This window comes from Ochotona princeps, chromosome 8, assembly GCF_030435755.1.
Source record: "Ochotona princeps isolate mOchPri1 chromosome 8, mOchPri1.hap1, whole genome shotgun sequence".
NCBI classification, from domain to species: domain Eukaryota; kingdom Metazoa; phylum Chordata; class Mammalia; order Lagomorpha; family Ochotonidae; genus Ochotona; species Ochotona princeps.
In genome coordinates this window covers 56,502,599-56,516,694 of record NC_080839.1, presented here as the reverse complement: position 1 = coordinate 56,516,694, position 14,096 = coordinate 56,502,599, and the positions used below count along the sequence as shown (strand labels likewise).

The 14,096-nt window shown below is 46.6% G+C and overlaps 1 protein-coding gene across 4 annotated transcripts in view; it reads left to right on the top strand.

Annotated features, from left to right (window-relative positions):
* Positions 1–10,816: 10,816 nt before the first annotated feature.
* LOC131481018 (cysteine-rich motor neuron 1 protein) overlaps positions 10,817–14,096 on the top strand; it is a 186,426-nt gene continuing 183,146 nt past the window's right edge. For 3 of the 4 annotated variants that reach the window (XM_058668081.1, XM_058668080.1, XM_058668079.1), the window contains exon 1: positions 10,915–11,452. In XM_058668081.1, coding sequence (XP_058524064.1) covers positions 11,122–11,452 — 331 coding nt within the window. In that variant the 5' untranslated portion in view covers positions 10,915–11,121. Of the gene's footprint in view, positions 11,453–14,096 lie in introns of all 4 variants that reach the window. The other variant, XM_058668078.1, reaches the window with a different exon arrangement.

Here is a 14,096-nt window from a genome sequence, read left to right as displayed (position 1 = left end):
ATGCATAGCTTTCTCATAATATGTATTTTTCATGAACAAGACCTCTGGTATATATACATCTGACTGTGGTATACATATCGTCTAAGCGGGATTTAGGTAGCTTAAGAATAGGACAAGGCTAAATTGGATGCTAAAGAGATGGAAAAGGACCCTGTATCCCAGTGGGTTAGTGGGCTTGGGTGAATGAGTGGTTATGAATAGGTAAATGGCAACTGCCATCACCAGTGAGGATGTGGAAGCACCATGTAACCCAGCAGAGATGTTCTGATATGGAACAAGATAAGCAGACCAGACTTGGTGCAGTCAGTTGGCCCTAGATGCAAGAGCCATCCAGTTTCTTGGTGAAGCATGAAGTCATCAAGATCTGGACTTGACACTGATTCTGGAACAGGTCCTATGTCCCTGGGATAACTGCATATTTTCTCTGCGCCTCAATTCCCTGACTATAAAAATAAGCATGCTCATGTCCTACAGTGAGATTGCTTTGAGAAAATAAGACAACCAGAACATTTATATCGCCAGTTCCATGAGTTCAAGTAGTTACTATAAAGCAAAGGAGACAAGAAAATTATTGAGAAATAACAGGCATAGGCACTGATTAATCAGAACAGATACTTGGCCAATGAGGCCAATTAGAAGCGATGTCCAGTAAATAGAAAAATTGTCCTAATCACTAAGAAGGGACACAGACCTACCAGTGTCTAGCTCCCTATAGGGAAGACATGCATCTTTTTTTTCGACTGAATAAAGATATTGGAGTTTGGGCTTGAAAAAGCAGCGAGTGCTCAGCAGTTCCACATTGCCTGCCACACGGAGTCTAGAATTGAATAAAGGGACAAAAACAATCATGGAGGGGAGGGATTCTATTTTCTGGAGATATCTGCTTCAGGACCAGACAAAATACCTCAGGGTAGCATGACAATATCTACTGTACAAAAAATAAGCAGTACCTAGCAGATATTCAGGCACTCAGGAAGTACCCAGGCAACAGAGCCCAATGCCAAACACCATCACCTAAGCAGTATAGCTTAGGAGGCACACAATCATGTATCTAAAATAATAATAATAATAATAATATGTATGTATATATGTCCTATTATAGAGTCTGAAAGAAAAGAGAGAGGACCCAGTAACAAATGCACTAGTTTTACCCTTCTGAATTGTCTACTCAGAATTATAACTGGAGTCAGAGCTGATCTGGAGGCAAACAGGTAACCTATTGATACAGATGGTCACCCGTGAGGGTTCCAAGAGACACACTCTTACATATGACTGCCAGGAGTTCGCACATTTAAAGCAACCAGCACCCCTGGACTTTATTTTCCTCATCCACAGATGAATAAATTGGACTTTGGAAGCTTCTGTAAGAATTTTAAATGCTATGTATTTCAATTTTTTAAAAAATTTCATAGTAAATCCCACACACCACTGGATAGAATATTTAAAAGTAGTTCTTTTTAAGAGTACAAAGGGCTTTTATTTTCTTCACAAATTTTTGATACCTAAGCGATATTAAATACTGTTACACTTACTTATCTAGTGAAATATAGTTTTATTGAAAAGCTAGACCTTTTTCTCAGCTGGGCAGCTGAACAAAGAAAAGCAAAATAAATAACTAGAAGGAAAGCAGAGGGGTCGGTTTAACCTACTGAATTCAGAGTTCCTGGTTGACTTTGCAGTTCTAACACTATCAAGGTATATCTGGTTTTGCATCACAGCTCATTGTCTCACAGCCATGCTCTTTCATAAGTCCCCCAATGGATTTTTTGCTTCCATCCATTGTCCCTCTATTATTCTGTTGCCATAATTTTAATTTTCCATAAATATAAGATGTTATCATTTGTAAGCAACATCATTTTATGTATCACTGAGAAATAAAAGAAACTAGTTCTTTATTAAACTAGAGTACCATTGCTTGTAGGATGCTTGGTCCTCTCAGAGGTTTGAAAATATTCCAAAGAGTGTTCTAAAGTCACTGAAGCATAATATCTTTATACAATAGGAATCTGATGAGGTTGCTTGTCTGTGTAACAGCTCCAAATAGTCCCGGACAGAATAAGATCTAAACCCTTTGTTACAAACTTTGAACTCTCACCAACCAGCTTAACCTTACCAGCTTTGTGTCTTAACAATCACCACTGAGCATCCAGCTGCCTCAAAATTAATTTTGGGGGCCAGCAGAGTGGCATATCAAGCATATCAAGCAAATCTTCCACCTGGAGCACCAGCATCCTGAATGGTAGGCATTTCATGTCCTGGCTGCTCCACTTCCAATATAGCTCCTTGATTATGACCTGGGAAGACAGAGGAAGATGGTTCAAGTCCTTGGGTCCCTGCATCCACATGGCAGACCTGGAAGAGACTCCTGGTTCCTGGCTTCAGATTGCCTCAGTTCTGGCTATCATGGCCATTTGGGGAGTGAGCCAGCGGATGGAAAACCTCTCTGTTTATCTCTCCTTTCTATGTAATTCTGCCTTACAAATAAAAATAAATCTTTAAAAATTAATTTTTGTTCTATTGCAAAAGCACTTGTTCTCTTCCTTTCTGTAACAAGATTTATTGAATATTTACTGTATACCAGGACATACACTAGACCTTTTCTTAGAAGCTTTGCCTGGAATCTGGTCCCCCTCATACATACCCCGCCTTCTATCCTATAAGCCAGGTACCTATTTTTCCTTTAATATCCAATAAAACTATCTTCTGTTTTGTGAAAAAAAAAATTGTGAAACTTTCTTCAGTTTCCTCATGTTGACTTAGCCTGGGAAACTACTATCACATTTTGTTGAAATTGTTAATTTACCAGCTATCCATGCCAGGTAGTGGGCCCTTCAAGCACAAGGAAAGTGATATTTATTTTTGCAATCAGAGCTGCAATGAGGAAAATGGGATACAACTATTCTGCCTAGTAGACAATCACATGCTCTAAGAAGGGAGAAAAGTAGTAAAAATGACATTACCAAGAATGTTCAGACTGCTAGAAAGTAGAGTGGATTTGAAATCAAGTTCTCAGGTTTGAGCTTCCCTCAGGCCAGTAGTCCCATGTTCTTTCCAGACTTTATCTTGAAAGTTTGAAAGGGAAAAACACAGGCAGGTGTTGTGGGGTACAGTGATTAAGCCTCCCCCTGAGACGTCAACATCCCATCTGAGCACCGGTTTGAGTCCCAACTGCTTCACTTCCAATGCAGCTTCCTCCAGTGTGCCTGGGAAAGCAGCAGAAACCAAACCCACACCGGCGATGCAGAGTTCTAGGTTCCTGTTTCAGCCTGACCCAGTCCTACCTGTTGTGGCCAACGGGGAGTAAATCAGGAGATGGGAAATCTTTGCTGCCTCTGTCCTTCTCTCGCTGTCGCTCTGTCATTCAAATAGATAAATCTTTAACAAAAGAAAAAAGTAACAAGCATTTAGTGAGTACTTGTGTCTCCTGGTTTTTATTTATTTTATTATTTTATGATACAGTTCCATAGGCTCTGGGAATTTCCCCCCCCCCCAAATTCATTCCTCCATACACACATTGATTCCCCTATTTTATTACAATAATATAGTCTTTCATAAACAGTCATAAGTTCATCATTCTGTTATTTAAGTGTATTCTGACACTGTTAAGTAGGGACAATGGCAGAGAGTCCAGCATCCTATTGTTAAGATATAGTGAACAGTTTCATTGAGAGTCCATCTTTGACCTGGAAGTACAGATGCATACTGCGTTGCATCTTCACATCTGGATATGATAGTCTCTCTGACACAGTTAATAAACATTCCCTTAAGTGAAAAACCATAAAACAAAACAAACAGCATGAAGAAAAATAGAAAATTTACAAAATAAAGTTAAGTAGCATGCTACTAAATGACCGATATGTCACTGAAGAAATGAAAAAGAAAATGTAAAAACTTCTTGAAGAAAATGATGTTACTGTATGGCCTAGGAGTCACTGAAAAAAAATAGTAAGAAAAAAATTTTTGGAAGAAACGAAAACAAAAGTATCAAAACCATGAGATGTGGCAAACACAGTTTTGAAAAGCACATTTATAACATCAGGTGTTTACAAAAAATCAAAATATCTCAAATAAATGATAAAATGATGCATCTCAAGGACTTAAAGAAAAATGAACAGGCAGCAATAAGTGAAAAAAATCACAGCAAAAGAAATGGAATTGAAATTTTAAAAATATAATTTGCAACAAGAAAGAGCCATATTTTAGGAAGATGGGCAAAACAAATGTTTAGCCAGATTAACAAAATAAATAAATAAATAAATAAATAAATAAATAAAACCTAAGAGAGAAAAACCAAGTAAAATCAGAGATGAAAAAGAAAACATTAAAAAAAAACTAGTTAAGTAATCTCTTCTTGCTGAATGGATCCTTTGATCATTATATGGTGTCCCTCATCTCTTTTAATATTTTTCACATCAAAGTCTATATTATCTGATATAAGAATAGCTGCCCCAACTCATTTTTCTTTTCCATTAGCCTGAAATATCTTTTTCCATCCTTTCACTTTCAGTTTCCACATATCTTTGTTGATGAGATGTGTCTCCTGTAGGCAACAGATAGATGGGTTTATTTTTTTGATCCAGTTCACTAATCTATGACATTTTACTGATGAATTTAAGTCATTTACATTCAGGGTTAATACATATAGGTAGCGATTTGGTCCTGTCATTGTAACAATGGGTTGTTCATTGTTTGATTTAGTTTTCTTTTGCTGTTTTGTTGGGAATTCTCTACATTTCACTTTGGTTTTGATAGGTGTTATTCCTCTCTTGAATTTGAACTTGAAGAAGTTGAAGTGCAACAAATACAGGGAGGGCTGGTGTGACAGCTCAGTAGGCAAATCCAGTATCTGCTAACACCTGCATTTCACATGGACACTGCGTCATGTCCTGGCTGCTCCATTTCCAATCGAGCTCTCTTCTTACGTCCTGGAAAAGCATGGGAGGATGGCTAAGCCCCTGGGACCCTGTACACACGAGGGAGACCTAGGAAAAGCTCCTAGCTTCTGGTTTAGGATCAGCTTAGCTTCAGCCATTGCAGTCATATAGGGAGTGACCCAGTGGATGGAAGAATCTCTTTCTGTTTCTCATCTCTGTAAATCTACTTTTCCAGTAAAAATCAATGAATCTTTGAAAACATATCAAGATAATTATCAAAGACAGGACATGATGAACTTAGAAACCATTGTCCGAAATTATAATATTCCTCAAGTTCAAATAATAAATAAAATAGGGTGCTGATTTATTGTTCGTAACAAACCCATGGGATTTGGTGCAAGAAGAGTTAATATCAGTTTGTAAATCTTCAAAGCAGAATACATATGGACAGTATTATAAAGGAGACTTGAAAAGGAAACAATTGTTTCTGAGTGATTTAGAAAAAAGGAGGAAAATTAAAATCTGAAAAGTCTCATTCTTTTTTATTCATAATAAAATCCCGAGTGTGGATGTTCAGGAAATAAGACTCATGGGAAAGTATAAAAGAGACATTCTCCCACTGAGTAAATGAAAAGTTTTGATATTATGTATTTTAATTTCCAGTAATCTGTAATAATAACATACTAAAGTCTTCCTGGCATATTTCCATATTGAATATATCACGATTGGCAAGCCAGACATTATACATTCATTAAATTGCCAACAAAGAATGGAAGTTAGTCCTACGTGCATGTCAAAATTACATTTGTCTGAGAACATACATTGAAAAATAAGGTCTGAACAAACAGCTGAAGCAGTGTCTGATTAAGCTAAAATGGCACATAAAAGAAGGCCAACTTTGGCAACAAGCCTGAAATCCCCAGGAAGATTCACTTCTCACTCAAATTAGAGTCCGCTGAAATTGATGTAACACACTAATGAGGTGGGTTATATGAATGTGTGGATGTACTTGGGAGGGCCATTTCATGCACTCATCCCAGGACCCAATATTTAGCCATTTAGTGGCTCTAAAATCTTCTAGAGCTTCCATCGAGTCCTCTGTGGAAAGCAACAGAACGGGAGTAAGACAATATGAAAGAACATAGAGAGGTTCTCATATCAGGCCTACTACAGATCCTGGTCACTTCCACCCCACTCCATGGTTCCAGCCAATGGGAGAGAAGCTGGTAAGTACTGTGTAGCTGTGTGTTCAAAGCGAAGAGAAGTTACAGAGATGGTGAACACTACCACTTCCTACCAGAATATAGACCATGACTCCTCATCGTAGTGACATGACCATTTCACGCTGTATAGAATATAACATTCAAAAGAACATTATCATACCAGAACTGGGCCTCCCATGCAGGTGCAGGATCCCAAGGATTTGGGCCATCCTCTGCTGCTTTCCAAGGCCACAAGCAGGAAGCTGGACAGGAGGTGCAGCAGCTGGGACATGAACCAGCACCTGCACGGGGTCCCAGCACTAGCAAGATGAACATGTAGACACTGAGCCAGTGTGAAGGACCCGAGAATGTACTTCCAAACAGCATTTTAGAAGTTGTATTGCATAGTTTGGATTCTTGATCCAAACTACCTGGATATGAATTCCAAATTTTTCTTTTAAGTGGGTGTGATATTAGGAACAGTACATAACTTTTATGTGTCTTTGGTTTCCCGTGTATAAAATAATGCTAACTATAGTACCTACCTTATCAGGTTTTTATAAGGATTAAATGTGACAATAAGAAAATATACACATAACAAACATCACGTAAATGTTTTTACTTAGGAGTTAGGAAAGCAATAGATCTATTTCTATTTTGAGAAAAATCTCAATCATAAATTTTATACGCAAATTAGCAACAAGTACAAGATATTGTCAAATGTGATAACAATTTTAAATTGTATCCATAAAAAGCAAAACAACTGAAAAAAAAAAACCTCAAGCTTGAAATTACCCGACTTGTTGTATGAAGCAGTCACCCACACAAATACAGGCTCTCCAGGTAGAATTAGGGTTCAGTCCCAAACCCAATCCCCATATACAAACCTCTCTCTGTGCCATAGTTTGAATATGACTTTGCCCCCACATTCACATGATTTAAACTCCAAACTCAAATTAGTGATGTACTAGAACCTGAACTCAATGACTGTTCTCAAAGGTAGGGCCTTTAAAACGTGACTGATACTGCGTTAGGTCTTGTGGACACAGCGCCCTGAGTGAGTCTCGGCAGATTTACCAGGAGGGAGCCAGAGACCATAGGCTTTTATGTGTATCCAGACTCATGTGTGTTCTGTTCCACCTTGGGACCATGGCCAGAAAGAAGACTACCACCAGAGGATGAGCCAGCACCCTACCCAGCCCCACACTTGGCCTTGAACTTTAACTCTTTAAAATTAGGCTACCTTGGGTATTTTGCTATAGGAAGAAAAAAGCCGACATTGCATGAACCTGGTCAGTCATGCAACCTTCATACACCTCAGATTCTTCAACTGAAAAATGCACACAACATAAAGGTGCTGCTGGTGATATAGGCCATTAGTCTTGCGGGGCTAAAATAAGCTTTGCATGTTGACTAGCTATTAAAAAGCTCTTTTGCATGCCGTCTTTACTATCATCAGCATCATTGTTATTAACCACTACCTTTAATATTGGTAGTACCTGATTGCCAAATCAGAAAACCTAAAAAGGAAAGGAAGCAAATACCTGGTTAGGTAGATGTTGCTAGCAATGGATGCTGAAGTGTTACAGCTTGAGCATAAGTCTAAGGAGACACTCATTTAAAAGAAACTAAAAATGAAAATAGAAAAGGAGAACCATCATTCTCCCCACAAAGTGCTTGTGTGAACTTGTCTTCATTTTACAGAGTAAGCTGGTTCAGAAAGGATAAATACCATATTCAAACTTGAAAAGGGAGAGAGTCAAGATCCTAAAACAAACTTGAAAGTGAATCTGTGAATCTTATCCTTTTGTGCACAAGCCTAACCACTCTTCTGGTAGCTTTGCAGCTGTTAGCTACTGCACAAAGGTGGGGAAGATAAGAAAAGATCCCCTTGGAAAATGAGGCAGCAGGTAGTGACAGCACAACCCACGTGTCAGATGTACAGCCCAGGATCACATCTTAGCCATAAATTAGGAGTCCACCGATGTTACTGAAATGGCCCAAGCCTAGATTGACAATCCCATGCATGAGTGATCTTAGTGGGAGTGATCAGAGAGAGACAGGAAGGGAAAAAAAAAAGGTCATCCTGGTTTCTTCTTGGTACTTTCTCACCCCTCACCCGAGCACTTGGGAGTCAGCATCTCTTCCCTTGATGTCTCCTCCCATCCTACCCCACCGTGGCCAATAGAGGGCGGACTGTCTCTTCTTCCCAGATCCTTCAGAGCGGTGACTCCCAGTTCTGGGCTTTAAGACTTGTGCCTTTTTCCCTGCTGAGAAGATTCCCCCTTGCAAAGCCATCTTCTCACTGTTTATTTAACAGGTACTTAGTAGCACCTGGGGAGAGAGGCCAGGGCTGTGATTGCTCCCTCCTCCTAGGTCCTTCTAAATGGGTTTAAAGAACTACTGTGATATCACACGAGGAACACTGCAAGCACAGGTGCACGCGTTTCAGGGTCCGTACACTCCTCCTCCACCCGCTGTCTCCCTCGACACCAGACGGCTTCCATGTCGGATTCACCCAATCTCTGTGCCCTTTTTCGTTCCTCAGGATGGGAGAACACCTTTGGTGTTTGTGTCTCCCCTTCAATGATGGCCATGGCTGGCTTCCCTCGGGTCTCTCCTGAAGTCTCTCCTAGTGTTCAAAGAGCTAGCTGTCCTATAACTGAGCTCCTAGTTCACATGTTGACTTCAAATAAGCTGCATGTAAAAAAAAAAAAATGATGACAGTTCCTCAGCACAACCAATGGGAAGTGTGCCCACACCTTGTTGGGTTACCAGAAGCAATCATTTTCAACAGTGCTGTGTTTATTGTCTGCGATGTCCTATTAGAAAACCTAGCAGGTTTCAAATGACTTTACCACTACAATACTCATTATGGAACTGTACTGTAAAAGGTCTTTCAGAGATCAATGCCCAGCCTCCTACACAACCCTGCAAACTTTGCAACAGCTCTATCAGCTCCTCTAGGAAGTAGGGTTTCCTGACCCTCTCCACAGCTGAACACCTTTCCTCTGTCCCACTAACCATCAGTGATCATTATATGTATTTTTCTACTAGTAACTTCAGTCTGGTCTCAGCACTGAATATAGGCATACATTTGTCCAAGAACAGAAAGTTCCAAAGGTATGTTTGCTTGCTTTCTCTCTACACAGCCATGCTATTAACTTTTGGTTCTGCAGTCATGATTTGCAGGATCCAATTGGCTTCAACCTGCCCAAACCCTCTTGGATCAGGTGGTTGCCTGCCACAACGCATCACACCTGCTACAGGTTTGGGTATTTTTTTTTTTCACAGCGATTCAAGTCACGTTTTGTCAATTCACTAATTTGATTGACCCTGGACTTCCATCCTGCAGATGGTGGGCCACTGGGGAGCCGATCACCGCTTCACACCCATTCAGTGGACAAAGCTCTCACCGTGAAAACCTTCCCTGGTGGCCACGGCAGAGACAGCATCTCCATCCACAAGACACATCACTCCGTGGCTCCTTCACGTGGTTTGCCACAAAGGCGGTTTAACACATATATTTATTCATAGATTCACAACACACGGAAAAAGAAAACGCACCACTTTCGTCCACAAGCTTGAGACAGCAAGCGTCAATGTCAGATGACACGAATGACGCGTAAGTTCTGCGGGTGTAGTCACGTCAAGACTTGTAGTAATCTAGGATTCAGCCTCACTCCGGGGAGAAAGCCCGGGCGCTGCCACTCTCCACTCACCCCCTCCCACAATACGGCAGCTGAGAGCAGGGCGAGAAAGCACGCGGGACGGGGACCCTCCAAACCGCACCCAAGCCCGCAGCCCGCCCGACTCCTGCTAGTCGCGGAGCAGTCACCCAGCTCCGGTCTTAAGCACTCCAAACACCCACAGCTCGGCCGAAGACTCGGAGACTCCATTACATAACAGCTTTTAACAAAGTCTCTTCCCAGCTCGAGTGGAAGATGGATTCTCAGCCTGTTCGCGGAGCTTCCCTTTCCCCGAGGTCCGGCCGGCGGGTGTGCCCAGCTCAGGCTGCAGCCGAGGCTGGAGCTCCGAGCTTCGGTGGGGGCGCAGCGCCTCTCTCCCAACTCGAAATCTGGCCCCGGGAGGTGTGCTCGCCCAGCTCTCCACCCGGTTCTCCCGGCTCCCGGGGCCACGGGGCCAGGGGCGCTCGGGACGCCGGCCCTGTGGGCGCTCGCCGGCTGCGCCCCGAGCCGAGCCTGGCACACCCGCAGCACGGCCGCGAGGCCGGGAGGAAGAGGGAGGCGGGGGAGAAGCCGGAGGAGGAGGAGGAGGCGTGTGAGGGAGGAAGGGCCGGGCCGCCGGGGAGGGGGAGGGGAGGGGAGGGAAGGGGGCCGGCCGGCCGGGAGGGGTGTGGGGGGGCAGCCAATGAGCGGCGCGGGGGGGAGGGGGCGCGGGCCGGGGGGGAGGGGGATGAGGTAGGAGGGGGAGGGCGCAGCCCGAGCGGCGAAGGCTCGAGCCATAAACAAGCGCCCGGAGGAGCGGCGCAGGAGTGAGGCGAGCGGGGCTCGAGGAGCGGACGCCGCGGACCGTGTGCTGCGCCACCGCGCCCACTCAGACGCTCGGGAGGCACTGACCGGCCCGGAGGCTGCTCCTCCGCAGGGCCGGCTGACTGCGAGGAGGAGGAGGAAGAGGAGGAGGAGGAGGCGCCGCCAGCCCGGGCTGGAGCCGAGCGCAGCCGCAGCCGCCGCCGCCAGAAGTTTGGGTTGAACCGGAGCTGCCGGGAGGAAACTTTTTTTCTTTATTCCCCCTCCCTCCCGGGAGGAGGAGGAAGAAGAGAAGGAGGAGGAGGAGGAGGGGAAGCCACCGCTGCCGCTGGCGCCAACGCTAGTGGGCTCGGGGGTCGGCGCGGCCCGCAGTAGGGGCGCGGGCCTCGCCCCGCCAGGGGAGGCGCGCCCCGGGGGCGCCGAGGGGGGCGGCGAAGAGCGCCGGCTGCGGGTGCGGCGGCTGCGGCGCGTGGACCCCGCGGAGGGGAGGGCGCCCGCTCCGCTCTCGGCCCGGCTGCGAGGAGGAGGAGGCGGCGGCGGCGGCGGCGCAGGAGGATGTACTTGGTGGCGGGGCGCAGGGGGCTGGCCGGCTGCGGGCACCTCCTGGTCTCGCTGCTGGGGCTGCTGCTGCTGCTGGCGCGCTCCGGCACCCGGGCTCTGGTCTGCCTGCCGTGCGACGAGTCTAAGTGCGAGGAGCCCAGGAGCTGCCCCGGGAGCATCGTGCAGGGCGTCTGCGGCTGCTGCTACATGTGCGCCCGCCAGAGGAACGAGAGCTGCGGCGGCGCCTACGGGCTCCACGGAGCCTGCGACCGGGGGCTGCGCTGTGTCATCCGCCCCCCGCTCAATGGCGACTCCATCACCGAATACGAAGTGGGCGTCTGTGAAGGTAAGGCTGCCCGTGGCGACACCTCCACCCTCTACCCCGCCCCCCTGCGCTCGCCGCCCGCGCCGAACAAAGTTTGGCCGAGACTTTGGCGAGGAGTCTGGGGCTCCGAGGGAGGAGAGGCGGCCACCGCCTCCCGGCCACCCCCCCACCCCCGGACCGGAGCCCCCCGCGCTGTTTGGCTCCGGCTCTCCAGGGGGTGCTCAGCCAGCCGCGCACCAGGTTGGGTTTCGAGGGTGGGGGGCGGACGAGGGTGGCCCGGGCCCCGCGCCCACCCACCCTCGCACACACGTGTGGCCACTGGAGGTGGGGGCGCGGCGGGCGGGGCACTGCGGAGGCCGCGCGCGCGGGAGCGAGCGAGCCCCCGGGCCGTCCGTCTCCGCCCCCTGCCCGCACTGGCGCAGTGTGGCCCGGGCGCTGCGCACCGGCTGCGAGACGAGTCCCTTTTCCGCGTCTCCCTCCACCTCTCACTCCCCTGGCGACTCTTATTTTTTTTTTCCCTTGCGTTCTTGGTTCACCCCCTTCCTCCTCCGCAAATAAATCAGCTTCAGCTCCGGAAGATGTCAGCCTAGGGGAAGTAGCCTACGGTGGTGGTTACTCATTTATTTGCCTATTGGAAACGGCCAGAGGCTTTGGCTTCCGAAGGGAGAGGGAGGTGGGTGCTGCACCTGGCCGTGCGAAGTTGTTGCTTGCTGTCAGTGGCTGCCGTTTGGAGATCCGACGGCCGCGTGTTTCTAGCTGTGTTGCCGGTCCTTTTTTTGTTTGTTTGTTTGACAGCGGAGCGCCTTGTGTACGGACGGCCAGACTGCCGGAGGGAGATAGGGCTTAGATGAGTGGAGCCGCCAGGGTCGGGGCGTGCCGCCGGCGTGTCTCCCGCCCTCCGCGGCCTCGGGGTGCCTGTGCCGACGGGGGTCTAGAGTGAAGCTCCCAGCTCTTGCTATCAGCCGCGTGGGCAGGACTCGGGGGGGAGCCAGGGAAGAGTGGGTGCCCTGCTCGATGCTTTTCCGGGCCCTCCTGGCGAGTGAGCAGAGCGCAGAGGTCGGATTTCTGGGGGAGTCTGGCGCAGGACCAGGCGCCCTCTGTCTGGGTCCCTTCCGAGCCACTTTGAGCCTAGGAGCACCTGGGCGACCAGGGAGGGGCTTGTTCTGAGGCATCCTCGTGTGTGTGTGTGTGTGTGTGTGTGTACTGTGCTGGGATACAGAAAAAGGAAGGGACAGGGTGAAAGTTTTTTGCGTTTTAAATGCATCTACTAAAAGGCTTCAGTGCTCTCTTCTCTGTAAATACGGGTACTTATTTATATCTGCGGCCAGTTGTGGCTAATCGGGAGTCCTTTCTGATTTAAAAGCTAGTGGGCAGTGGTGAGTGAGGAACCTCTTCTCCCAGGGGAGGGGCCGGCTGTGCTGCGCCTCTAGGACGTTGGTTTACAAGGGCTAAGGGTTCCTTTGCCTGGAATAGGAAAGCCTCCCACCTGGCATGCAGTTGCATCCTGTAACGTGTTTTCAGCTCTGACTCAGGAAAAACGGCCATCAGACAGAGTTCCTATTCGGTTTTGGGTGTTTGGGTATTTTGAATGACATAGATTGAAAGGTGTGTGTTGGAACCCTGCCTCTTGGACCCTGTGGCTTGATCTGGCCTCTCCTGAGTAGAGCATACACAACAAGCAGGGTGAGACGCGCCACAGGCTGCTGTACTCGGAGACGGACTGACTTTGCCCCTTGTTTTGTGGCTTGCTAGTGTATTTCTGGAGAAGGAAATGCTCAGGGAACATTTACTGTCTTCCAGCTTGTTGGCAGCCGCCTCCCAGGTCACATTATGGAGCTCTGTTGGCAGTTGGCTGGGGAGCCTTTCATTCCTCGGAAATGATGCGATCCCTCTTAGCTTCCTTTCTGCCGGTAACACCCTGTGCAACTGGTATTCTGCCTGTGCAACATGCCTGCGTCTCAAGTAGTGTCCTCCAGAAACTGGACTGTGTTGAGCTGCCACAGTTGTGAGCTCTGGGCACTTTTTAAAAAGGATTCTAAAGCTTGCACAAAAGGTGCATTCCAAATCCACGGAGGCAAACAACAAATGTTACCTTGGCATGTTACAGCAGTTTAGTTGACAGGTATTTTCAGTCCTGTGTCTATAGTAATGTGAAGAAGACATCTGGAATTATAAAGTTTGTGGGAAAAGAATGAGTAGCCCTATCCCTTCTTTTGTAAGAATTGGAGGAATCAACATGTTGGTTATTATCTAGAAGGTACTCTTTCCTGGTTTTTCTTTGCAAGAAATTTTTTGGTGACTGGTGTGGTTTCTTTCCGTTTTCACTTTTATTTAAAAATTCTTGCATTGAAACATGATTTTTGCAACATGAATAGGAATTCTTTATATTTTGTTCATGTTAAAGTTCTTTTTGCTGCAATTTTTGCACTAAAATGACCCCTACTGGTTGTATTTGTTAATGAAAACTTTGAGAAACTTCGTTGGGCTACACTGAGAAAACGCAGTGCATGGGGTAGGAGTGACCTGGTGACTACCTGCTTTCCATGACATGACTTAAATACAAATTACATTGCTGTTTGTTAACTTGCAGTGTTTTTTATTTGTGTAGGGAAAATCATGTTTTCAATGGCAGCTCCTAAAATGAGTCAGATCAATCCTGGGGAGA